We start from the raw sequence: 24,146 nt of genomic DNA on the forward strand, positions 1-24,146 counted from the left end.
GTGGACCAGGCTGCTAAAAAGACTTTTTCTTCGGGGAGTATGGCATTAAAGTCTTCCAATGCCACGTGCTTGCTGGGGCGTTACGTGCACTCATTGATGGACTCAATGAAGACTTTGGCCCCTAAGCTGCCGGAGGGCGATAAGGCGTCCTTCTTGGAGGTGGTTACAGACACTCAGGCTGCTGCCAGACAGGTGATCCAGTCGGGATTGGATACAGCGGATTCGGTGGCAAGGATTATGGGCTCGTCCATAGCTGCAAGAAGGCAGGCATGGCTCCGTTCGTCGGGATTCTCCGCGGATGTTCAAGCCACATTAGTGGATTTGCCATTTGATGGGCAGAAGTTGTTTGGTGAAAAGGCAGATTCTGCTCTACAAAGATTTAAAGGCAGTAGATTAACAGCAAAGTCTTTGGGTCTGCAAGCTCCTGCAAAGGGTTCTGTTTTTAGGAAATTTAGGGGCTTTGGAAGGTCATCTTTTCGCTCCTACCGACAGCCTCAGCAGCAACAGCAGCAGCAGCAACAGCAGAATCCCCTCTATAAATCCTATAGAGGGAGACAAAGGGGTCGGAGAGGTTCTGGACGCAACCCCTCTTCTTCCTCCTCCTCCTCTGCTCCCAATGAGGCATCAGGGAAGCAGCCCTAGATTCCCCATCCCGGATCATGTAAGACCTGTGGGGGGTCGGGTGTCCTACTTTCTACGGGGTTGGAAATCTGTTACGACAGACCTTTGGGTTTTGAACCTCGTAGAGACTGGGTACGCCCTTCCCTTTCGGGAGTTTCCTCCCCCTTACCCTCCTTGCCAAGGTTACTGCTCAGAGGACCATCTGCTTCTCCTTCAGAAAGAGGTTCTAGCCTTGCTTCAAAAGGGTGCAATAGAGGTGGTTCCGGAGCAGGAAAGGTGTCAGGGATGCTACTCCCGGTATTTCCTGATTCCCAAAAAGGACGGCAGATGCGTCCAATCCTGGACCTCAGAATCTTGAACTTTTACCTGAAACAGGAGAAATTCAAGATGCTGACCCTTGCGCAGGTTCTTCAAGCGTTGCAGCAAGGAGACCGGATGGTGTCGCTCGACTTGCAGGACGCGTACTTCCATGTCCCAATCCTGAAGTCGCACAGGAAGTATCTCCGTTTTACGGTTGGGTCGCAACATTACCAGTTTGCGGTCCTCCCGTTTGGTCTTACTACCGCACCTCGAGTCTTCACAAAGGTGATGGCGGTGGTGGCTGCTCATCTCAGGAGGTCGGGGATTCCAGTTTTCCCCTACCTGGACGACTGGCTTCTGAAGGCAGAGTCCCCAGAGATGGTGCAGCATCATCTGCAGGTAACATCTTAGCTGTTATTCGACTTGGGTTTTTCGATCAATGTGCCCAAATCTCACCTGGTGCCCTCTCAACGCAACCTGTTTATAGGGGCGGTACTAGACACTACTGTGTGTCGAGCATTTCCTCCTCCACAAAGAATTCTCGACATTCAGGAGATGGTCCCTTTATTCCACTATGGAGCGGTTGTTCCAGTTCTGAAGGTCCTTCGCCTGCTCGGTCTGTTCGCTTCCTGAATTCTGTTGGTCAACCATGCACGCTGGCACATGAGGGCGCTCCAGTGGTGCCTCCGCAAGCAGTGGTATCAGCACAACGGGAATCTCAGGGAGTCGATCAAGATCTCCAGAGAAGCTGCAGCGGATCTATCTTGGTGGAGCGTGGAGGGCAATCTGTCGCAAGGAAAGCCCTTCCATCTGCCTCCATCGGTAGCCACAGTGATAACGGATGCCTCCACTTTAGAGTGGGGTGCTCATCTGGGGGATCTGGAGATCAAGGGTCTTTGGTCTCCGGAGGAAAGGTTGCTTCACATCAACCTTCTGGAGTTGCGGGCGATTCGTTTGGCGCTCAAGGCCTTCCTCCCTTCCCTTCGCGGTCAGTCGGTTCAAGTCCTGACAGACAACACTACCACGATGTGGTATGTCAACAAGCAGGGAGGAGTGTGGTCTCTTGGTCTATGCAGAGAGGCCTTACGTCTATGGTCCTGGGCTCAGGACGATCAGATTTGTCTGATGGCAAATCATCTGGCCGGGGTGTTGAACGTACGTGCGGACAGTCTCAGTCGGCAGTTCTCCGCCGACCACGAGTGGAGGCTCCATCCGAAGGTGGTTCGTCACGTCTTTCGGACGTGGGGGACACCTCGGGTGGACCTGTTTGCCACCCGCGAGAACGTGCACTGCCCGTCATTCTGCAGTCTCCAGTTTCCGATGCAGGGGGCGTTGGGGGACGTGTTTCAGTTGAATTGGGGCTCACAACTCCTTTACGCGTTTCCTCCCATACCCTTGATTCCGGGTTCTGAGGAAGATTCGCCAAGACCGGGCCCAAGTCATATTGGTCGCCCCGGATTGGCCAAGAAGGGTGTGGTATACAGATCTCCTCCACCTCTCCTCGTGCCCTCCGCTCCGTCTCCCTCTGAGGGCAGACCTCCTCTCGCAGTCGGAGGGGCAGGTTCTATACCCCCACCTCCAGAGCTTACACCTTCATGCCTGGAGATTGAACGGGGCAACCTGAGTTCTTTCTCTCTCCCACCCGATATGGTGGACGTTATTTTATCGGCCAGGCGACACTCCACCAAGTCCATTTACTCCTACAGATGGTCTAAATTTGTAACATGGTGTGGAGAGAGGTCCATTAGAGCTCATTCGACTAGAGCCAAATCATCTACATCTGCTTTGGCCCGGGGTGTTCCTGTGGCAGATATTTGAAAAGCTGCGACTTGGGCCTCCCTCCATACTTTCGCAAAGCATTATTGCTTGGACTCCGAGATGAGGAGGGAGGGCCACTTTGCGCGCTCTGTCATGCAAGACTTTCTGGTATAGGAAGGTGAACACCCTACCCCGGGAGTGGGGACTGCTGTGGGAATCTATTCACAAGGTGAGGAATCCACTGGCAGATGTATCCATCAGAAGAACAAGTTACTTACCTTCGGTAACGCTTTTTCTGGTGGATACAGTATCTGCCTGTGGATTCCTCACTGGCCCACCCGCCTCCCCGTTGTCCACCTTTGTATACCATGAAATAGGTCTTGTTTGAAATGCTTGTACATTTGTTGGAAATGCTTGTTTATTTAGCATCCTTTTCCTTTGTATACTGTGTATATGTGTTGGTATACTGTATACTGTGTATACTTTGAGTTTGTCGTTGGTTCACCTGTTCACCCCGAAGGCACGGAAAAAATGGGTGGAACTGACGTCATCACGCCGACGTGGGTCTCTTATGGCTCCGGTGACGTCATACGGAGTCGCGAGCGGAGCCGGTGTATTATGACGTCGCCCACGTCGACGTGGAGTGCTGGGGAAGAAACATTCCGTGGAATGCTGGCACAGGGGATATTCACAAGGTGAGGAATCCACAGGCAGATACTGTATCCACCAGAAAAAGCATTACCGAAGGTAAGTAACTTGTTCTTTACCAAACCAAATTTAGACCGTCTCTTCCTACTAATACAGCTATTGCTACTGCCCTTGCTCACACGAGTTCTGCGCTTGGGACTGCCAACTGTTCTCTAATTTTAATATAACTTCAGTGAATTCAATCTTGCACTGTTTTTTTTTCTTTTCATCCAGGGCAGACATCTGCTGAGCCCTCTTACCCTTTAAATAGGGCCTGACAGATGCTCTGTTGAGGGCCTGGGTCAAACCTTACTCTGGCCCCTTCAATCAACTGTCAAATTGCACAGTGCCACTGCACTGCCCCCGTCAGCCCTCCATTTGTATCTCAGTACCCCTCACCTGAAAGCTTGATGGTGCTGTTGTCTGCAAGCAAGACTAATCCTAATACATTCCTGATGACCCCCCCCCCCGATAGATTTGGAACAGGTGGAGACATTTTGGAAGAGGGTGTTCTCATCGACCAGCCTAGCGCTCAGATCAGTAAATGCCAGCTGCCTCTAGGTGTGTTATTTTCATGCCCTTTGGGACTTAGTGGCTGAAGTCCTGCCAGTTTTCCCTAAAAGATATTGTACCGTTCTTCGCCCAGGCCATACAGGACAGTTGCGATTTAGCCAAGTTCACAGTTCTTTGTGACTTCGACCACCAATTCCATCAGGTTGGACATTGGCACCAGCATCACCACTCGACACAACACTTGTCTGCGGTCCACTAACATGTCTTTCGACAGGACATGCCTGTTTGGAAACATGGCAGACTCTAGTCTCGAGTGGTTCAAGAAGAGCAGGGCAACGGCACTCTCCTTTCCTAACCTATCTCACCTTACCAGCTGCATCTACTCAAACATTTCTTTGGTGGGTTTGGTAGAGGTACCCCATACCATCTGTAAGCCCACATGGTGCCCTGGCACTTTGTGGTGCCCACCGCCTGCTGTCAAGGTCAACGGGCTGCTCTGTCCACTACACCCCCTGCAGCCCCACCTGCCAAACCCCTTTAGTATGCCCTTAGTGGAGCACAACCACCCAATATGAAGAAGGATCCGATTATTTTTTCCAGATTTGCAAGCCATAACATTAGAAATGTGGGTCCTGCAAGTTGTTAGGTAGTGATATGCCTTACCTTTCATACTCTCCCTCCAGCAACTGATGGAGGACCATCTCTCCATTTTATAACTAGAAGTGCAAGCCCTTTCGTCTATAGTGGCTATTGAGAGGGTGATTGTGCCGGAAGTAGGACATGGTTGTTATTTTTGCTACTTTTTGGTGCCCAAGAAGGACCGAGGCCTTTATCCTATTTTAGGCCTGTGCCCTCTCCACATCTTCCTATGCAAGGAAAAATTCAAGTTGCTCACACTGGCAAAGGTCTACGATCGACCTGGAGACCGGATAATGGTGTTAGACCTGCAGGACACCTATTTCCATATACCTTTCCAGCAGGCCCATTGGAGTTCCCTTCAGTTTGTTATGGGACAGGAGCATTTTTAGTTAGTTTTGCTCACATTTAGTCTCACCAGTGCCTCTCGGATGTTCACAAAAATAATGTTAGTGATGGCACCACACTTTTGGAGGGTCAGGTTTGCTAGTCTTCCCACCTTCAACTACTGTCTGTTGAAGGTGGGTTTGCCTTAGCCAGTCATCAGCCACCTCCAGACGACCGTAAACTTCGCCATCTTTGGTAAGTCACCCCTGACTCCTTCTCAAACACTCCCCTTCATTGCAGCCATTCTGAACATGGTCCGGTTTTGTGACTTTCCAACAGGAAAAAGAGTCCAGGACCTTCAGGCTACAATGCCGAAATATCAGCCTTGGTCCTAGATGTCAGTGTGGTCGACTCTGAGGCTGCTGAGACTGAAGGCCCCCTGCATCCTGCTGGACAAGCATGCCAGGTGGCATACGTGGACTCTCATTGGTATCTGAAGTCTCAGTAGTGAACTTCTCTGACTATGTTCAGATATCAGCAGAGATCTGCAGTGATGGTTACTGGGTGATGGGCCGGCCTCTCTCCCTTCCTCAATTAGAGCAGAGAGCGGTGACCAATGCATCGCGTTTGGATTGGCCATCCGAGAGAGGTGATGATCAGAAGCCTCTGGTCTCCAGCAGAGTCTTGACTACATATCGACCATCTGGAGCTGAGGGCTATCTGCTTGGTTTTAAAAACCTTCCTTCATCCGTCAAAGGGAGGCTCGTACAGGTGCTTATGGACAACACCACCGTTATGTTGTACTGCAACAAACCGGGTCTGCGCCCTATGCCAGAAGGCCTTGTGTCTCTGGACATGGCTGGACCACCAGGGGATTTTCCTGGGGGCAGACCACCTGTCAAGATCATTGAATGAGAGGATAGACAAGCTCAGCCATCGGTGTCTAGTGGATCATGAGCAGCAGTTACACCCAGATGTGGTGCATGGTCTCTTCCGTGATTAGGGAGAACTTTGGTTTGATCTGTTTGCCACAGCTGAGAACGCTCAATGTCAGCACTTCTATACATTTGACTTTTCAAGGTGTGTCTCGTTCGGAGAAGCATTTTGTTTCGAGTGGAATTCCAGACTCATGTATGCCTTTCTGCTGATACCACTCCTCTAGCAAGTTTTCAAGCAGATCAGGACCGACAGGGCTCAAGTCACTCTGGTGGCCCTGGATTGGGCCCAAATAGTATGTCACCCAGAACTTCTGGCCTTGAAAATCCGTCCTCCAATCGGGCTGCCCCTCTGGCAGGGTCTGCGCTCGGCTCACTGTGCCACTGGAATCAAGCTATCCTGGCTGAATAGGAGTGAAACCCCGAAAACGGTCCTAGGATGCTTGTTTCCGGTACAGGGAGGACCTGGCTTGGCAGTTCGGGCGGGACTGTTCTCATGAGGCACAGGGTCAAGACTGATTTGCATATGGCCAGGTCTAAACTGGGGTGGCATGGTGAGCAAATGAATGATGGATTTAACCCAGATCTCTTGACTGGGGGTGAATGTTTTGATTTGTTCTGCATTCCGTCCATCAATTGTGTGTCTTTTGCGCAGCAGCTGGGTAGGGCCTTTGTTATCTCCACCTTCATGCTTGGAGATTCAGTTGCGACAGATGAACACCTTCTACCTTCCTACAGAGGTGGTTGATGTTATTTTAGCAGGCAGAAGTCCCTCAACAAAAAGTATGTACACCACTTGTTGGGACAAATTTTTGGTTTGGTGGGGTACTCGACAGACAGAACCCCTCCAGGCAAAGTTATCTGACTTTTTGTTTGTTTTGTCCATTGCTTGGCAAGACTTTGCTATGGGCACTGGCGCCTTTCGATTTTTTTTTTTTGCGGATGGCAAATCAGCCCTCATTGTTTCAGTCTTCAGTTGCTGTGTGCTTTTTAAATGTTTACAACAATTGTTTTCTCCCTTTCCCATTGTCATGCCACAGTGGTCCTCACATTTCTTACGTGCACTACCTTCGAGCCGCTTCATAGCTGTCCCTTGAGGCTTTTTTATCCTGTAGACCGTGTTCCTTGCACCATAACATCGGCGCAGTGAGTGAGTGAGTTTTAAGGTCTTTGTCAACCCTGCCCTACATCATCTTTTTCCCAGACAAGCAGGTTTCGTGGACATGGACATGGACATATTTCTTGCCTAAAGTTGTGATGCCATTCCACGTTGTTCAAAACATCACCTTGCTGACTTTTTGTGCTCCGTCTCACCCTTCTAAGGAGAGGGAGAGACCCCACCGTTTCGACCCCAAGAGAGTGCTGACGTTTTACATAGATTGTACGTACCAAAGAACACCATTTGGATGACCAGCTCTTTGTGGGGTTCTCTGGAGTGGAAAAAGGCAAGGCTGTGAAGAAGGGAACCATCTCCCGCTGGATTGTGCTCTGTATTAAGATCTGCTACACGAACCCTAAACAAAACAACTACAGAAGGATTTTGTGCTCATTTTACCAGGGCCAAAGCTGACACCACTGCGTTGGCACACAAAGTCCCTGTCCTGGACATTTACCAGGCAGCTACGTGGGCATCCTTCCATACAGTCACAAAGCACTAAAGTCTAGAGAATCAGGTTCGCTGATAGGTGTATTTCGTCCAAACAGTCCTGTAGGACTTTCTGGTGGGAGTCCATTCACAGACTGACTTCCAAATGGGTACTGCTCTGAAAGGTGCGGAATCTGCGGCTAGAAGTCTCTATCAGAAGAACAAGGTACTTACCTTCCCTAACACTCTTTCTGGAATAGATTATAGTTCGGATTCCTCACTGACCCTCCCAGTTCTGTGATTGGACTCTATCCATTAATAAGATCCCACGTCTAACAATATGCACACTAGTCACACTAACTTGCATTAGGGCACTGCATGTGGGGAATGCAGCCACTCTTGAAATAATAATAATTGAAAGCAACTGAAGTCCGCACATAGGAGTGGCACCTCTATAGACTCCGCACATTATTTACAGTACAGAACGTCATCAGTGCGGAGCCACACAGCACCATCTACCGGTGCGCATGGGTACTGCTTAAAATTTTCCAGATCCATTCTGGCGCTTAGGGAAATATTCAAAATGTGAGGAATCTGCGGTTAGATAGTCTATACTGAAAGGCCATTACCAAAAGTAACTTGTTCAATAATGATTTGCCTAAATCACATACATCTGCACCTATTTGTGTATTTTGCTCAACTGCCTATTTTGTGACTTCTGCGTACATTAATCTTGCGTCTGTCCTACGTATATTTTTACTTTTAAGTCAAACCTGCACATGCAAAAAAAACTGGCCCTCGAATTTATTTGATGAGGCAGGGCTGAATGAAGTATCTTCTGCTGTCACAGAATGGGTTCTCCCTCTTAAATCGAGTTAAACTATACCAAAGGCGATCTGAAGCCCCGTGGCAGGAGCATATATTGTTGAAAGATTGTTCTCATGAAACAGGGACCAAAGCACGCGAAAGCCGCACACTTTCCACCCACTGTAATGTGATTTGAACTCATCCCAGGAATTTTGAGTTGATTTACGGCCAGTCCTGCTCTCTATACTCTGTATTTATCTCAGGGTGTCTGTTGTGCGTTTATGTGTGTGTGTTGGGGAACGAGAGCATGAAACTCCGGTTGTTCAGAGTTTGCTCGGGTTAGAAACAGCTCTGCGAGATTAGTCAAGCCCCTATCGTTTCCACCCCTAGCCCTTCTGTCATCTGACACATATACGCACATACTTTTGTGACAAAATTCAATTGCATCATCATCAGGAGAGGATGTGGTCCGTCGGCTTGACTGCCGCCTTTGGTGCTGGAAACCAGGGTTCGAGCCTCGGGGTCGCGTCCACATCCTGTGATTCTGGGCAAATCACTTAATCTCCCCGTGCCTGAATGTGTAATGTAAATACGGTGCTCATGTAAAGCGCTCCAATACCTTCGGGTCGAGTTCGCGCTATATAAATATAAAAAAAAGACCACACACTTTTTGTGGGATAACTGTCCCAAGTTTATTCCTATTCTGTTATGCATTCCTCTGCTGCTGGCCACCAAAAGAGAAATATCCAGGTGTGGCGCCCACCTAAATACCCCGCTGAACTCCCGAAAGTGACATCATGCCAGGGGTCACGGGGAAGGCGAGATCTAGCACTCGCTGTGGGCTGCTTCAAGGCCAGGTGGCCACAGAAGAAATACTACCCTGGGCCGTGAGGAAACACTAAGGGGCTGCCCCCTCTAATGACCCCATGCGGGTGACGTGGCCGTCCACCAAACCGGTTTTCAGGAGTAGTTTTGCTGCTTCCTTAAATGGATGTACAGCCCAGTAAACGTTTGCCTTTGAAAGTGCACTGTTATAGCAATATATGTTTTATTTGCTGAGCATAGCCTACGTATGGGTAAAAAAAGTCCCTCCTCGGTGATGAGGCGGGTGCTGGCTCCGCCAAGGAAGGGCATGTGGAGTCGTGGTGTGTAAAACGCTTTCCAGAGCAGTCTTGGATTCAGTCAGCAAACCCCACACTCCGCTTTGAACAGAAAGAAGGAAGCTCGGAGTTTGAGCTTGCAAAATCATAGTAATTCAAAACGGCCTACGGCCCCCTCAGCTGTGTTCGATTTTAGGCTTTTTACTGACACGCCACAGCTGCTCCTGGCGTACGATTTCATTCGGGAATAGCCCGCCGACGCTTCCGTCCTCGAGACTGGCCGCTCAGCAGCCTCGCGGCGCGAGGGTTGGAGTCCGGAAACCCAGTCCACTGCCCCAGAAAGGGCCTCTTTGGGGTTGAGGTTTTAAGCTTTAAACAGAGGATGAAGCTACTTGCACTTTTTAGGTTTTTTAAGGTTACTCAGACTGCCGATATCCTCTCCATTTATTAAAATTCGAATTTTCCTTCTTTGAAGATCAAATCCTCTTTCTCGGCCTGCCTGCACGGCGGTCACTTACTTTATGTGATCATCAGAAAGAGACCTTTAAAAAGCACTGCGAAGATTGGGGTTTAGAACCACCAATGCTACCACCACCAGTACCACAATTACCACCTTCACCAGTTACCTCTAACAGTACCTCCAACATTAGCTGTTCCTCCATTATCACCACCATCAGTGCCACCATCACCTGTGGCACTTTACAACCACCATACTGCAACAGCGAGCTTTACCACCATTGTTAGTTCCACCAGCACTAGTATGATCATTACTGCTGCCACCACCATCCGTGCCACCGTCAATAACACTACTACTAGCACCACCACTGTGCCAGTGCCATCAGTTCCAACACCACCATCACTAGTACCACCACCACCACAAGAGCCATCAGTATCACTACCACGACGCCCAGTACCACCACCAGTACCCTCGCGACCAGTACCACCTCGTCCAATAATGTTGAATACACACCTTGTGCAGTAGTGCAGAGGCGAGGGAAAACGTTTGCATAGTGCTCACTAGTATTCACTAAGGAAATATGCTCAGAATATTTGCACACTAAGGGGATCTGCCGTTCTAGAGCATGGTGTGATTATTGTTGGCCATTCGGGATCGACTCCGCTTTTTTTACTTTGGAAATTCACACAGTACATGTTTTGTAAATCTATTACTGATGTTACATTAATGGTGGGCTTTTATTGGTGCGGTATAATGTGCTAAAACATATGGTAATGCCAAACAGCATGCCTACATATAACTTCAACGTACGGTGCAAGGATACTATACGTTTCTTTTGAGTTCTCTTGTATGCAAACTACCCAAGAACCCTTTTAAGAGTGTTTTCCAGCACTTACAGTCACGCATTTCGATTCTTAGCTGTTTGGAAAGTTCATGTGTCTTTGTCCAAATCGATGATGGGTGTCCAACATAGGTTCGACAAAGGGAAGGAGAGTAAAAGGTGGGCTATTTTTATAGAGGTCCTACACATAGGCCCTAAGTAACTGTATCAACAAGAGATGTGTAGTTCCTACAGGATGGGAAGTCAAAGGTGAATAAAGTATTCCATACCTAGACTTTAACCTAGTGAATGTAGGTGCACAAGGGAAGGGAATCCCTTAAGGGTGGAACTAAAACCCTCACACACCCAGCAAGCTAGGTGTCATGCTTCATCATCTGGGTTTTGCTCCTCGTCGGGTCGGCGGTGCAATACCCGACGGGCACCCATACAGGGGCTCTTTGTCGGAGATCTTTTGTTCCCTGCCGTATGGTGCATGCGTTTGAGGGCCCGGGAGTGTAGATGTAAGTGATTTAAAAAGGTTGGTTAATCTGAAATATAAGTTTATTGGCTCAGTCAACCACCTAATTAAAAGGGGGGTGAGTGGCGTAAAAGCTAAATATGCTCACAAAGGAGGAGTGGCTAGCTACGCTCTACTCTTCTGGTCAACATGTTTCGCGCCCAGTAAGTCAGAAGGATCTCATGGCGCTTCGTCAGGACCTATAATACTAAAGTGAAATGTGCTCAAAAAACTATCTACAGTGTGGTGAGAACAACAAGGGTGAGAACAAATATGTAGGTCAGCCCTTGATAGGCGCCCCTACCTTATGTATTGTTTTTAAAAAAGGGGGTCACCTAGGGAAAGAACAATTGGAAGAAATATGAACCAAAAAGCCACCCTTGGCATCTGTAAGGCATTATAACACAAAGGTTAGTCAATCACCACTAGTCTAGTAAAGCAGTGATCCATTTAATATACTCCAGATTGTAAATTGTACTGGACTTCTACCTGTTTACTAATCAATTAATAAATACAAGACGTAGGACAAGGTAGGACAAGTTAAAAAGTGGTTAAAACAAGCAGTATAGCAAGGCTCTAGTCGGAAGTACAACCATTGTTTCAATTGTAGAAAATAAATCATGGTTACGCATGGACTCACCATTTCATATTATAAAAAGCTCATCATCAGGTGCATGGCGCGTCAACAGAGGGAGAAACACATTCGTTCCCTATGGTATAATGGTATTATGGAGAAAGGTAGAGGCATAGACAGATATCACATAAACAAAGTCACAAGAGAGAGATCTCTATCTCTGGTGTCTCATAAACATATCATTTGAGCGTGTGACACCTCTCGTGTGCAAAGGTACTCTGATCTGTAACGTGGTTGACCAGGTGCAGTTAACCGGGGGTGGGGCAAAGATGTGCAAGTCCCGATTGGTTCATTAAAAAGGCTATGATCAATAGTAGTGAGTCCAAATGGAAGGTTCTGACTCAGTGTGTGCCCGAATTAGTCTGGGCACTCCTAAGCATAATGACCCTGTGTAATAGTGCGTGTCGAAGTGGTCACATGCGAGCAATCCAAACGTGTCCCGATGGTGGACCGTGATCCGAAAATAGGTTCGAATATACTACATGCGACTGGGGTGCCCCAACGAGACTCTGGTATTAGAAAACCCCCCTCCAAATTGAGCATCGATATACCCATGGTGTACTTACTTAGTAAACATCCCCTGGAGGTGAGTAAACCTGCCCGCGTCGCCGAACCCGGAAGCTGGACAGTGGGTCGGTGACGCTATTATTTATTCAGACCAGGATTGGTTGTGAGCCTGTCACGTGTGATGATGTCACGTCTCGCGGACCAATCACTGACTTGGGAAAAATTCTGATTGGCCAATGGTTGGAACTGTGTGACGTAGATGCGTCTTTAGCAGTGAGATGTAAATGAATGTATATCATGCCGGGATTAAAAAGGGTCATTTATCATGGGCGCCATGTTATAATGGGCAAAATGTGTTGCACATCACGTAGAAGGACTGAAATAATTGCCCATTGAGCGAAAGGGGCTAGTCACGTGTGTATGCTGTAGTGATGAATGTCTCTCAGATAAGAACCCCACAGATAATGTTTGTAGTAGGTGGTTCATACCTAATCTTGTTAGTAAGGAGACCAAAAACGGGGCCATGATGTAATGGTGTTGGTCTATAATACCAGGAAGGTTGATAAACGGGTATAAGGCTCTATTACTGTCATGAGCAAAGTAAAAAATATATATTGAATATATAGTGATGCCCGCATCAATCTGTACTATGGTATCTGAATTTTAGACTCACGGTTTGTCGTACAGAGGTGGGTCAATGTTAAAGACCAAGTATCAGTAGGAACATAAGGTGGTACATGTGCTGTCCTGCCCTCTCAACATTATCGGCAGGAAAGAATCCTATCGATTAGATATCGTTGACCAAGGTATGTCATCGTTAAGGCCAAGTCTATCCAAAGAGAGGCGATGTACCCAGCGTTGTTCTAGCCTAAACAAGGAATGTTGAGACATGCCAGGCTGGCTTTCAAGGACAATCCAACGTAGATCAGTCGGGCTGTGTTTGCATGCAAGGTAATGACTGTAAAGTTTCGTGTTAGCTTTACCACATCTAATGTTGCTTTTATGTTCGGTGATGCGTGTTTTCACAGCTCGTGTCGTCATCCCTATATAGTGGAGACCGCATGGACAAGTTAGTAAATAGATACAGTTAGTGGAATTACAATTTGTATGTCTCTTGAGGGCCCATTCGAAAGTGTCAGTGAGGCGAATCAATTTTGCCACAATGGTTTGTCCGCAGCAGGAGCACCCACCGCAGGTGTAATGACCCTGTACAGGGGGAAGATTCCAGAGGGTGTTATGTGCTGAAGCTATTTGTTTCTTCGGTCTCGTGTGTATCAAGGTGTCCTTCAAATTGTTGGTCCTTTTAAAAGCGAACCGTGGTGGGGGGATCATAAGTGTACCTGCGGATAGTATTCCCCAATGTTTCTTTATCACTTTTTTGAGGTTGTTGGACTCTGGTGTGAAGGATGTAACACAAGTGATGATCTCTCTGGTGTCTTTTGTTCTTATTTCCAAAAGTGCCTCACGGTTGTTATTTCTGGCCCTCTTCATTGAGTTGTAAATCACTCGGGGAGGGTAGCCTCTTTGAGTCAAATTCCCTGAGAGAATGTTGGCCTCAATTTTGTAGTCTGTGACAGAACTACAATTTCTCCTGAGTCGAAGGAATTGGCCAAAAGGCAAGTTATCGCGCAGGGCTTTAGGGTGATGACTGTTGTAGAGGAGTAAACTGTTCTTATCAGTGGGTTTTCTGTAGAGAGTAGTACTTAACCCTGTGGGTGTCAATCTGATGTTTAAATCTAGGAAAGGGATATCTGAGTCAGAGATATGACTTGTGAATTTCAAAAACCGATTTTTGGTGTTGATCCATTCACAGAATTCATTACAGGTTGTTAAATCCCCTTTCCATAGAATCATGACATCATCGATGTATCTTTTCCACAAGGTTAGGTTCGGCCCAAAGGGATTGTCCACATTCATTATCACTGTCTCTTCAAACGCTGCCATATACAGGCAGGCCACACTGGGGGCAAAGGTACTCCCCATCGAAGTACCTTGGGACTGATGGTAAAGGTGGTCTTTAAATGCAAAATAGTTCTCAGTAAGAGCTAATGTTGCCAGATCCATGATAAATGTTATGGGAGTAGGAGATATCCATTCCCTTTTCTGTAGGGCTGCCTCTATCACCGTCAGAGTAGCTTGTTGCGGGATGTTGGTGTAGAGAGCCTCTACATCAAGGGTCACTAGGAAGTCAACATTTTCGGTGTTCTGTATTCCCTCAATCATATTCAAAATGTCAGTTGTGTCCCTGACGTAAGAAGGTGTCTCTTTTACCAAGGGTTGTAGGAAGTAATCACAGAATTTTGATAAAGGTTCCAAGAGGGAACCAATACCAGAGACAATCGGTCTGCCAGGGACAGGGGTGATGCCTTTATGTACCTTAGGTAATGTATAGAAATAAGGTACGACAGGCTTGGTAGTGATAAGAAAGTCTGCTTCTTTTTTTGTGATCCAGCCATTTGCTTCGGCCTCCAAGACCTTACTAGCTATCGTTAAACTTAATCTCGGCGTGGGATCGGTGTCAATAGGTGTGTAATATTTCCTATCACCAAGCTGTCGTAAACATTCTGTTTCATAATCACTAGTAGACTGGATAACTGTCGCCCCTCCCTTATCCGCCTGTTTGATGGTGATAGTCGTATCAGCTGCTAGTATACTGGCCGCTTCCCTTTCTTTGCAAGTAAAGTTGTTGTATACAGTAGTTCTGCTCTGTATTTTGTCCAGGTCTTTTAGTACAGCCTTCTCGAAGGTAAGGACCTCCGAGGGGATCATGCTGTTTGTCGGGGTAAAGGTGGAAGCCTTATGTAGGCCAGTGTCACCGGGTTCAGTAGCCGGTTCGTCCTGAAAAAATGCTTTTAGGCGTATTTTTCGAAAGAAATTCTGGACCTCGCAGATCAATTCGAATTTATCTACTCTAGGAGTAGGTACGAAGCCCAGACCTTTCTTTATTACATCCTCCTCTAAGTTACTGAGGGGTCTATGGGAGAGGTTGATAACTAATCCCTCTGACCCCTCCTTTTGCTCCGAGTTTCCATTTGTGGCTGGGGTTGAGGTTGATCTTGCCACTGGACATGTGGTGTAGTTTGCTGTTGTCCTCGCCTTCGCCCTCTTCCTCTGCCCCAGCCTCTGCCTAAAAAAGGTTTCGGGTTATTACCAGGATAGAATTGTGGCGGATACTGAGGAAACATGGGATATTGCCAAAACGGAGGTTGAGGGGGGACAGGAAACATAGGACCACCTTGGTTTTGATATGACCGTGTATTGGTCTTTCTCTGATTTTTGTTGTTCCAACTCCCTGTGCTAGATCCACTAGATGAACCTCTTCTGCTGTGATTAGAGTCCTCATCACTTGAATAGTCTGTCTTGTTGGAAGTGTAATCTGCTTTCAGGTAAGGGAATACTCTCTCTTTGTCAAATCTGGTGATATCTTTCTGTAGTTTCGTTATTTTTTGTTTTAACAAAAACTCCCTACTTTCAGCAATCTCCTGATTAATCTCTGCTAATTTGGTTTTAAAAATAGCAGATTGAGTGACAGGTTTCATCGTGCTTTCAAGATCTTGAATGCGTGTAAGGATGCAGTCAGCCAACCTCTTGGCTGTCCCTATGATAAGTACCAATAAGTCCCTGGTGCATTTCCACGACACCAGGGACCATTCTTTCTTGAACAATGGATCATCCAAGAATAAGCGGGGTACTAAATTGACGATGAGACCATTAGGGGCGATGTTGGCCCTAAGGTACTCAGTCATCATGGCCCCATGTATGGTTATTTTTAACCATTCTTTCTTCAAAGTTGTTAAATTCGTCCAGTCGTCCGACTGGGAACCTGAAGCTATGCTGCTGTCGGTAACCAAAAGTGACGGTGTTCTTAAAATATCAGACACGGCGTCTTCACCATAGCTGATGCCTAATTCCCCTTCCATAATTATTGGAGGGACAAGTGGTCCTCTTAGAGCCAGATAGCACTATAGGTAACCTTGAAAATAAACTCCTGCGGGGGGCTCCCGCGCTAGATATGTTCGACAAAGGGAAGGAGAGTAAAAGGTGGGCTATATTTATAGAGGTCCTACACATAGGCCCTAAGTAACTGTATCAACAAGAGATGTGTAGTTCCTACAGGATGGGAAGTCAAAGGGGAATAAAGTATTCCATACCTAGACTTTAACCTAGTGAATGTAGGTGCACAAGGGAAGGGAATCCCTTAAGGGTGGAACTAAAACCCTCACACACCCAGCAAGCTAGGTGTCATGCTTCATCATCTGGGTTTTGCTCCTCGTCGGGTCGGCGGTGCAATACCCGACGGGCACCCATACAGGGGCTCTTTGTCGGAGATCTTTTGTTCCCTGCCGTATGGTGCATGCGTGTGAGGGCCCGGGAGTGTAGATGTAAGTGATTTAAAAAGGTTGGTTAATCTGAAATATAAGTTTATTGGCTCAGTCAACCACCTAATTAAAAGGGGGGTGAGTGGCGTAAAAGCTAAATATGCTCACAAAGGAGGAGTGGCTAGCTACGCTCTACTCTTCTGGTCAACATGTTTCGCGCCCAGTAAGTCAGAAGGATCTCATGGCGCTTCGTCAGGACCTATAATACTAAAGTGAAATGTGCTCAAAAAACTATCTACAGTGTGGTGAGAACAACAAGGGTGAGAACAAATATGTAGGTCAGCCCTTGATAGGCGCCCCTACCTTATGTATTGTTTTTAAAAAAGGGGGTCACCTAGGGAAAGAACAATTGGAAGAAATATGAACCAAAAAGCCACCCTTGGCATCTGTAAGGCATTATAACACAAAGGTTAGTCAATCACCACTAGTCTAGTAAAGCAGTGATCCATTTAATATACTCCAGATTGTAAATTGTACTGGACTTCTACCTGTTTACTAATCAATTAATAAATACAAGACGTAGGACAAGGTAGGACAAGTTAAAAAGTGGTTAAAACAAGCAGTATAGCAAGGCTCTAGTCGGAAGTACAACCATTGTTTCAATTGTAGAAAATAAATCATGGTTACGCATGGACTCACCATTTCATATTATAAAAAGCTCATCATCAGGTGCATGGCGCGTCAACAGGGGGAGAAACACATTCGTTCCCTATGGTATAATGGTATTATGGAGAAAGGTAGAGGCATAGACAGATATCACATAAACAAAGTCACAAGAGAGAGATCTCTATCTCTGGTGTCTCATAAACATATCATTTGAGCGTGTGACACCTCTCGTGTGCAAAGGTACTCTGATCTGTAACGTGGTTGACCAGGTGCAGTTAACCGGGGGTGGGGCAAAGATGTGCAAGTCCCGATTGGTTCATTAAAAAGGCTATGATCAATAGTAGTGAGTCCAAATGGAAGGTTCTGACTCAGTGTGTGCCCGAATTAGTCTGGGCACTCCTAAGCATAATGACCCTGTGTAATAGTGCGTGTCGAAGTGGTCACATGCGAGCAATCCAAACGTGTCCCGATGGTGGACCGTGATCCGAAAATAGGTTCGAATATACTACATGCGACTGGGGTGCCCCAACGAGACTCTGGTATTAGAAAACCCCCCTCCAAATTGAGCATCGATATACCCATGGTGTACTTACTTAGTAAACATCCCCTGGAGGTGAGTAAACCTGCCCGCGTCGCCGAACCCGGAAGCTGGACAGGGGGTCGGTGACGCTATTATTTATTCAGACCAGGATTGGTTGTGAGCCTGTCACGTGTGATGATGTCACGTCTCGCGGACCAATCACTGACTTGGGAAAAATTCTGATTGGCCAATGGTTGGAACTGTGTGACGTAGATGCGTCTTTAGCAGTGAGATGTAAATGAATGTATATCATGCCGGGATTAAAAAGGGTCATTTATCATGGGCGCCATGTTATAATGGGCAAAATGTGTTGCACATCACGTAGAAGGACTGAAATAATTGCCCATTGAGCGAAAGGGGCTAGTCACGTGTGTATGCTGTAGTGATGAATGTCTCTCAGATAAGAACCCCACAGATAATGTTTGTAGTAGGTGGTTCATACCTAATCTTGTTAGTAAGGAGACCAAAAACGGGGCCATGATGTAATGGTGTTGGTCTATAATACCAGGAAGGTTGATAAACGGGTATAAGGCTCTATTACTGTCATGAGCAAAGTAAAAAATATATATTGAATATATAGTGATGCCCGCATCAATCTGTACTATGGTATCTGAATTTTAGACTCACGGTTTGTCGTACAGAGGTGGGTCAATGTTAAAGACCAAGTATCAGTAGGAACATAAGGTGGTACATGTGCTGTCCTGCCCTCTCAACATTATCGGCAGGAAAGAATCCTATCGATTAGATATCGTTGACCAAGGTATGTCATCGTTAAGGCCAAGTCTATCCAAAGAGAGGCGATGTACCCAGCGTTGTTCTAGCCTAAACAAGGAATGTTGAGACATGCCAGGCTGGCTTTCAAGGACAATCCAACGTAGATCAGTCGAGCTGTGTTTGCATGCAAGGTAATGACTGTAAAGTTTCGTGTTAGCTTTACCACATCTAATGTTGCTTTTATGTTCGGTGATGCGTGTTTTCACAGCTCGTGTCGTCATCCCTATATAGTGGAGACCGCATGGACAAGTTAGTAAATAGATACAGTTAGTGGAATTACAATTTGTATGTCTCTTGAGGGCCCATTCGAAAGTGTCAGTGAGGCGAATCAATTTTGCCACAATGGTTTGTCCGCAGCAGGAGCACCCACCGCAGGTGTAATGACCCTGTACAGGGGGAAGATCCCAGAGGGTGTTATGTGCTGAAGCTATTTGTTTCTTCGGTCTCGTGTGTATCAAGGTGTCCTTCAAATTGTTGGTCCTTTTAAAAGCGAACCGCGGTGGGGGGATCATAAGTGTACCTGCGGATAGTATTCCCCAATGTTTCTTTATCACTTAAGGGATTCCCTTCCCTTGTGCACCTACATTCACTAGGTTAAAGTCTAAGTATGGAATACTTTATTCCCCTTTGACTTCCCATCCTGTAGGAACTACACATCTCTTGTTGATACTGTCCAACATAGGTCCAAGAGTGCCTGTATCGTTCAAGGATTCCTGGATAGCTGCTATGTGAATGGTTGTCAGTGAGATTTATTGTACGTAAATGCATGTGGAACACCTGACATATGGACTGTGCTCAAGGACCTGAGTTTGACGCAATATAGAGTATCAATCTCAGGCTTTTTGGATTTTTGACTTGTTTGTGCCACTGTTCATTACAGGAATATGGGCATCACAGAAGCCCCATTTTTCTTCAAGTCCTAATGTGGTTATGCCAGGATCGAAGATGTTTTCACTGGTTGCATGCTCTAAAGCATGGCCACTCTCATAAGGCTTCTACATGTTATCGAAATACACTTTTTTAAATTTTTAAAAGACTTCATCTTATTTTTAAACATTTGTTCTAAGATTGTCTTTAAAAATGAAGGAGTTTGTAAAGTTAAGCGGTTCTGAGCACCTCAGTTACTCTCCTTTCTTTAACTGCAGGTAACATTTACATGTTATGTTTGCCAGTTTATTAAACATCATTCTGAATGTTAGTGCTAAATAATGTCAACACCAGCCCAGCGCTGCTTTTCACCAGGGGGCTGCGTGTAAAGGTCAGGAGGGCCGCAGGTGGCCCCCAGGCCGTACTTTGAGTATCACTGCTCTAAAGGTAGTTATTTAAGGCACCATTTTTTTTCTTACGGGTCAAAGTAGTCACTACAGGAATGTCTGTTTTTTTTTTTTTTACTCCTTCCTTCATTTGAAATTTGAACCGCCTCCATTATTTAGTTTTCCAAATATAAACACTATACATATATCATTTTTGCCATGTACCAGGGTTGTGATAATTGTGACTTTCAAAGCCACTGTTTGTGGACGTGTACAGTGGCTGTATCTTCTTGTCAAATAATAGCACATAGAGGTAGAATCTTACATTTATATACAGGTATTGACTGTGCATGCTTTCCTATGGGATTTTAATTCATTTGATTGTGTATGTACAGCGTTCATACTCATCCGAGATTGCTTCTGAGCGCTGTAACAGAAGAAGATAGATGCAGTAGCCTTTGAAACAAAAAAGTGGAGGTACAAGGTGGTCTCTAGCCCAAATGTCTGTCTGAACAGAAAGGAGTTAAGCTCTTTTTAGTGTTTCTTAAAATATCACAGGAATGAACTCCAAAGGATGGTGAGCACCACGCCGTGTGTCGCGAGCAGCAATTGACAGTTGTTGAAAACTGACCTCCGCTGATATTGCCCAGAAATTCAATGTAATACTTGATGGTTTTGGATCAGAAAGTTGATAGCATTTGAAAAGTATACTAGTGTTGTGAAACAAATACAAACTTCTATTTTCCTTCCTCTCTTTACAAAAAGATAACTGTTTATCCTCTTGTTTGAGGCAGGCCAAGCATTTTGGAGTATTGCTTCTGGGTATCGCAGGCAACCACAGTCCTTTTCTGCCTTTGAGCAATGAGGACACACATCACTCAAATGACTTTCATATTTCACTATACTAATTCAACACGAATCCTTTATGGATTCCGGAGTAGAGTGCTACTCGCTGAAAAAGTGCCTCAACGCCTTGTCAGGGGTAGTGCTACTCTCCAAAAAAGCGCCTCAACGCCTCGTTAGGGGTAGTAAGCGCTATATAAATGCATTTACAATACAATACATGAGTTGTGGCTCACATGACCACAACCTATACCAATCAATTTATTGAATCATTTAGTCATTCAAAAATGATGGATTCTGACCATGATCATCTCTGTACACAACACCCACACCAATTCAAATCTTGATTAATATAGGTAATGGCGTGGGTGTAATTTTTGCATTGGAAATACACATACATCCTCTTCTAGAATGTCAGTATGTTTGTATGCAGCTGTTGCAAATGTCCGCAGCACTAGATTTAGGTACTTGTCCGGTTTTCTATATATGAAGTTGATCAAAGTGTTGTACAAAAGGCAGCTGAGGGAGTAGCGTCATACTACATAGAATATAGCACAACAAACCCTGCACAGTGTTCAGGTTATGGTGCTTATTTTCATTCAGCACCACCAATGCCGTTTTGGACCGTTTAATGATTGTCCCTTTAAATATGAAGAACCTGGTGACTCCGATTACCCACTCCCTCAGAATTACATAGTCTGCGGAGTTATCGCCGATCCAGTAAATTTCACTGCAGGGACTTCAGCTGCTAGAGGAGGCCAAATCCCAGGTGGGGAAACATGAGGAATAATAGAGGAGAGCAGACTGGTTTGCCTGGTATATCCCCATTTCTTAAGGCAACCTTGGTATTCAATCTGTAATTCCTGGTAACTGTGCATCCCAGAGTTACTGGTACCCCTGGCACTGGTAAGTCTGGAGGCGTGAAATGACAACCACCAAACCCAGGGCACTCTTTAATGTATATCCCAGAAAGGATGTAAAGGATGGTTTCTTGCTTTGGAGCACTGACTTTGTGACACCATGCCAGTATACCGTGGAAACATTTGTTATGTCCTGAAATGTGACATATACATTTTTAACTATTCTCTTATTTTTTTACAGGAGTGGTTTGGAACAAGAAGACATGAGAATTTTGTACAAATATCTCACAACGTCACTTTTCCCGAGGTTCATTGAACCTGAGGTATGGATAGCTCTTAAATATATTTATGTTAATTAGGTTTCTAAACGTATGCTGCGTTATTTTCAAGAGGCTTGTCAAGTTTTTAAGACTAACATTAGAATGAGTTCAAGAGCAAGTGATGGCTGAGAATTAAAGATGGTACACTATTTTCACCGGATGCAAGCACTCTACAATTATGTATTGACAATACAAATCATTTTGGATTTTGAACAAGGAAAAAAGGTTTTGCCACATATCATTAATACACATCAGAGCAGCACCATGAGCAGAGTCACTGCAGACTCCCCTTATACAAAGAACAAGCAAAAGACAGGTGGCAGCAGTGTACATTTCCCTAATATAAACAGAAAACTAACTGCAAAGGGAACAGCAGTGAACACTTGCACCCACACACAAATAGCAGGTGCAGCATAAGTACAGTCTTCCCTGTGTGCCTAATGATATTTGTGTGATGGTGCATTTGTACGGTGGCGTTTGGTAGCATTCAACGGTTTGTTGAATTTTGATAGCTTATATGTTAGTCAGTATTTTTGTAAAGGTGCATGTTATGTCTGTGAGTGGAGAGAGAAATGGGGTGAATGGATGTGATGGGTCCCTCAGCAGAGTAGTGTGCTTGGCTCCTTACTTGCACACCATCCTACCCTGCATGGTAACTCAAGTGCAGCTGGCCACACGGGCAGATAGAACATCAGCCAGGTCCATGGCTTCCGCAAAGCAACCTTTATCGCTGGTGGAAGCCATCTCTAGAAGCACCGGGAAGGAGAATGGAAAAGCACAGCAGTCCGCCCGCATGCGTTGGAACAAGCGTGTGCACTAATACTACTCCATTCTGAAGAGCCATCCATCCTTCCCTTCAATGGATCCGTGTTTTGCTCATTGGAAATGCATTGGCAGAGCAGAAGGGGACAGATGCGGAGGGTCAGTGGTGGATACAGAACACAGACTGGAGGGTGTTGAATATTACATAGGGATCGAAGGGGACATAGACAGGTAGAGGAGCTTTCTTTGTTTCATGTGATATTTTTCTTACTTTACATTTTTCAGCCAGCGAGTGACCCAGGCTCTGATGAATAATGAATGTTAGATGTGGGGAGGTGAATGTAGAAGCGGAGAGTCTGACACAGACACGTAGAAGAAGTAGAGTTGGATGGGAAGAGGGGTACATTATTTAGGAGATTGCTGGAGAGGGTCATAACATGAGAGCTAGACAAGAGTAAAAGGGGGTAGGTAGAGATACAGAAACATTAAGACCAGATTAAAAGAGATGGCAAGAGAGGGAGATTAGAGACAGAGAGAGCTCTTCAGATAGTGGACTTCAGAGTCTGCCCATCCGACACCACGGCGGGAAGAGGAGCCTGTGCTAACACAAGCATATCTGGGCAGCAATCATGGGATGAAATCAGTCAGCAGCGAGATTAGACATGGAGATAGGGATGGAAGGGAATAAATAGGTAGGACATAGGGATGGAGGGGTATATAGAGGTTGGAGATAGGGATGGGGGTATATATAGGTAGTAGTAACAAGAGGGATTGAGGTAGGTAGGAGCAAACAGGACACAGGCAGGGGAAGTGAGGATGTGTTATGGATCCAGCTTCTTCCTGACTGTGGGTCAGTTTGTTGAAATATTCACTCCAAAGGTAGCCCCTGGAAGCTCCTGTGGATCACAGTGACAAAACGTGAAAATATTAATGGAGACTGTTTTTGCTACTTTCTAAGGGAAACATATTCCGTCTCAAATTTGTAATGGTCTATCTCTCTTTCCATAGGTGATAAGAAAAAAAGGGGAAAATACCGCTTAGCTCATTTTGTTCACTACCCAATACTGTTTCATGCACATATGCGCTACACATTATTCATCACACATCCTAATTTGCTATTTACAAGGTATTTGATCACTCTGTCTACTCTGATTTGCACTAGAAAATGTTCATTGCCATGAAAATGTCATTAAGGTGCTTCTGATGTGTTGTCAGCCTAGAATAAAAATGCTAGCATAAGCGACTGAGTTGCAGATTATCACTGAGCTGTACCTAACTCTTTTTGGGGTTTGAAGTTGGAGTGTGTGCGTGTTTATGCGTGTGGATTTGTGTGTGATTGTGCGCTTGCTGGTGAGCGTGTTACCCAGCTGCTGATCAGGCTGCGCATGTTCAGAGTGTAAGCGAAGCACTCCATGATTGCACAGTGAATTAGCCATGTTGTGCAGTGCAGGGGTCAAACTGTATACACCCTTAGCCACACCCTGAGCAGTGAAAGTGGCTATTTATAGTGTGACCTGTCGTCTTAACTTCATTTTGCTCGTCATCAAACTACCAGACCAGGAAAG

At 45.8% G+C, this 24,146-nt stretch overlaps 1 protein-coding gene across 1 annotated transcript in view; it reads left to right on the forward strand.

Moving 5' to 3' along the window:
- Positions 1-24,146, forward strand: part of CCZ1 (CCZ1 vacuolar protein trafficking and biogenesis associated) — a 234,580-nt gene that overhangs the window by 116,639 nt on the left and 93,795 nt on the right. The window contains exon 10 of the mRNA XM_085629015.1: positions 21,741-21,822. Within this exon, the coding sequence (XP_085485141.1) occupies positions 21,741-21,822 (82 nt within the window). The remainder of the gene's footprint in view (positions 1-21,740; positions 21,823-24,146) is intronic.

Source organism: Triturus cristatus, chromosome 10, assembly GCF_964204655.1.
Source record: "Triturus cristatus chromosome 10, aTriCri1.1, whole genome shotgun sequence".
In the NCBI taxonomy this organism is placed as follows: domain Eukaryota; kingdom Metazoa; phylum Chordata; class Amphibia; order Caudata; family Salamandridae; genus Triturus; species Triturus cristatus.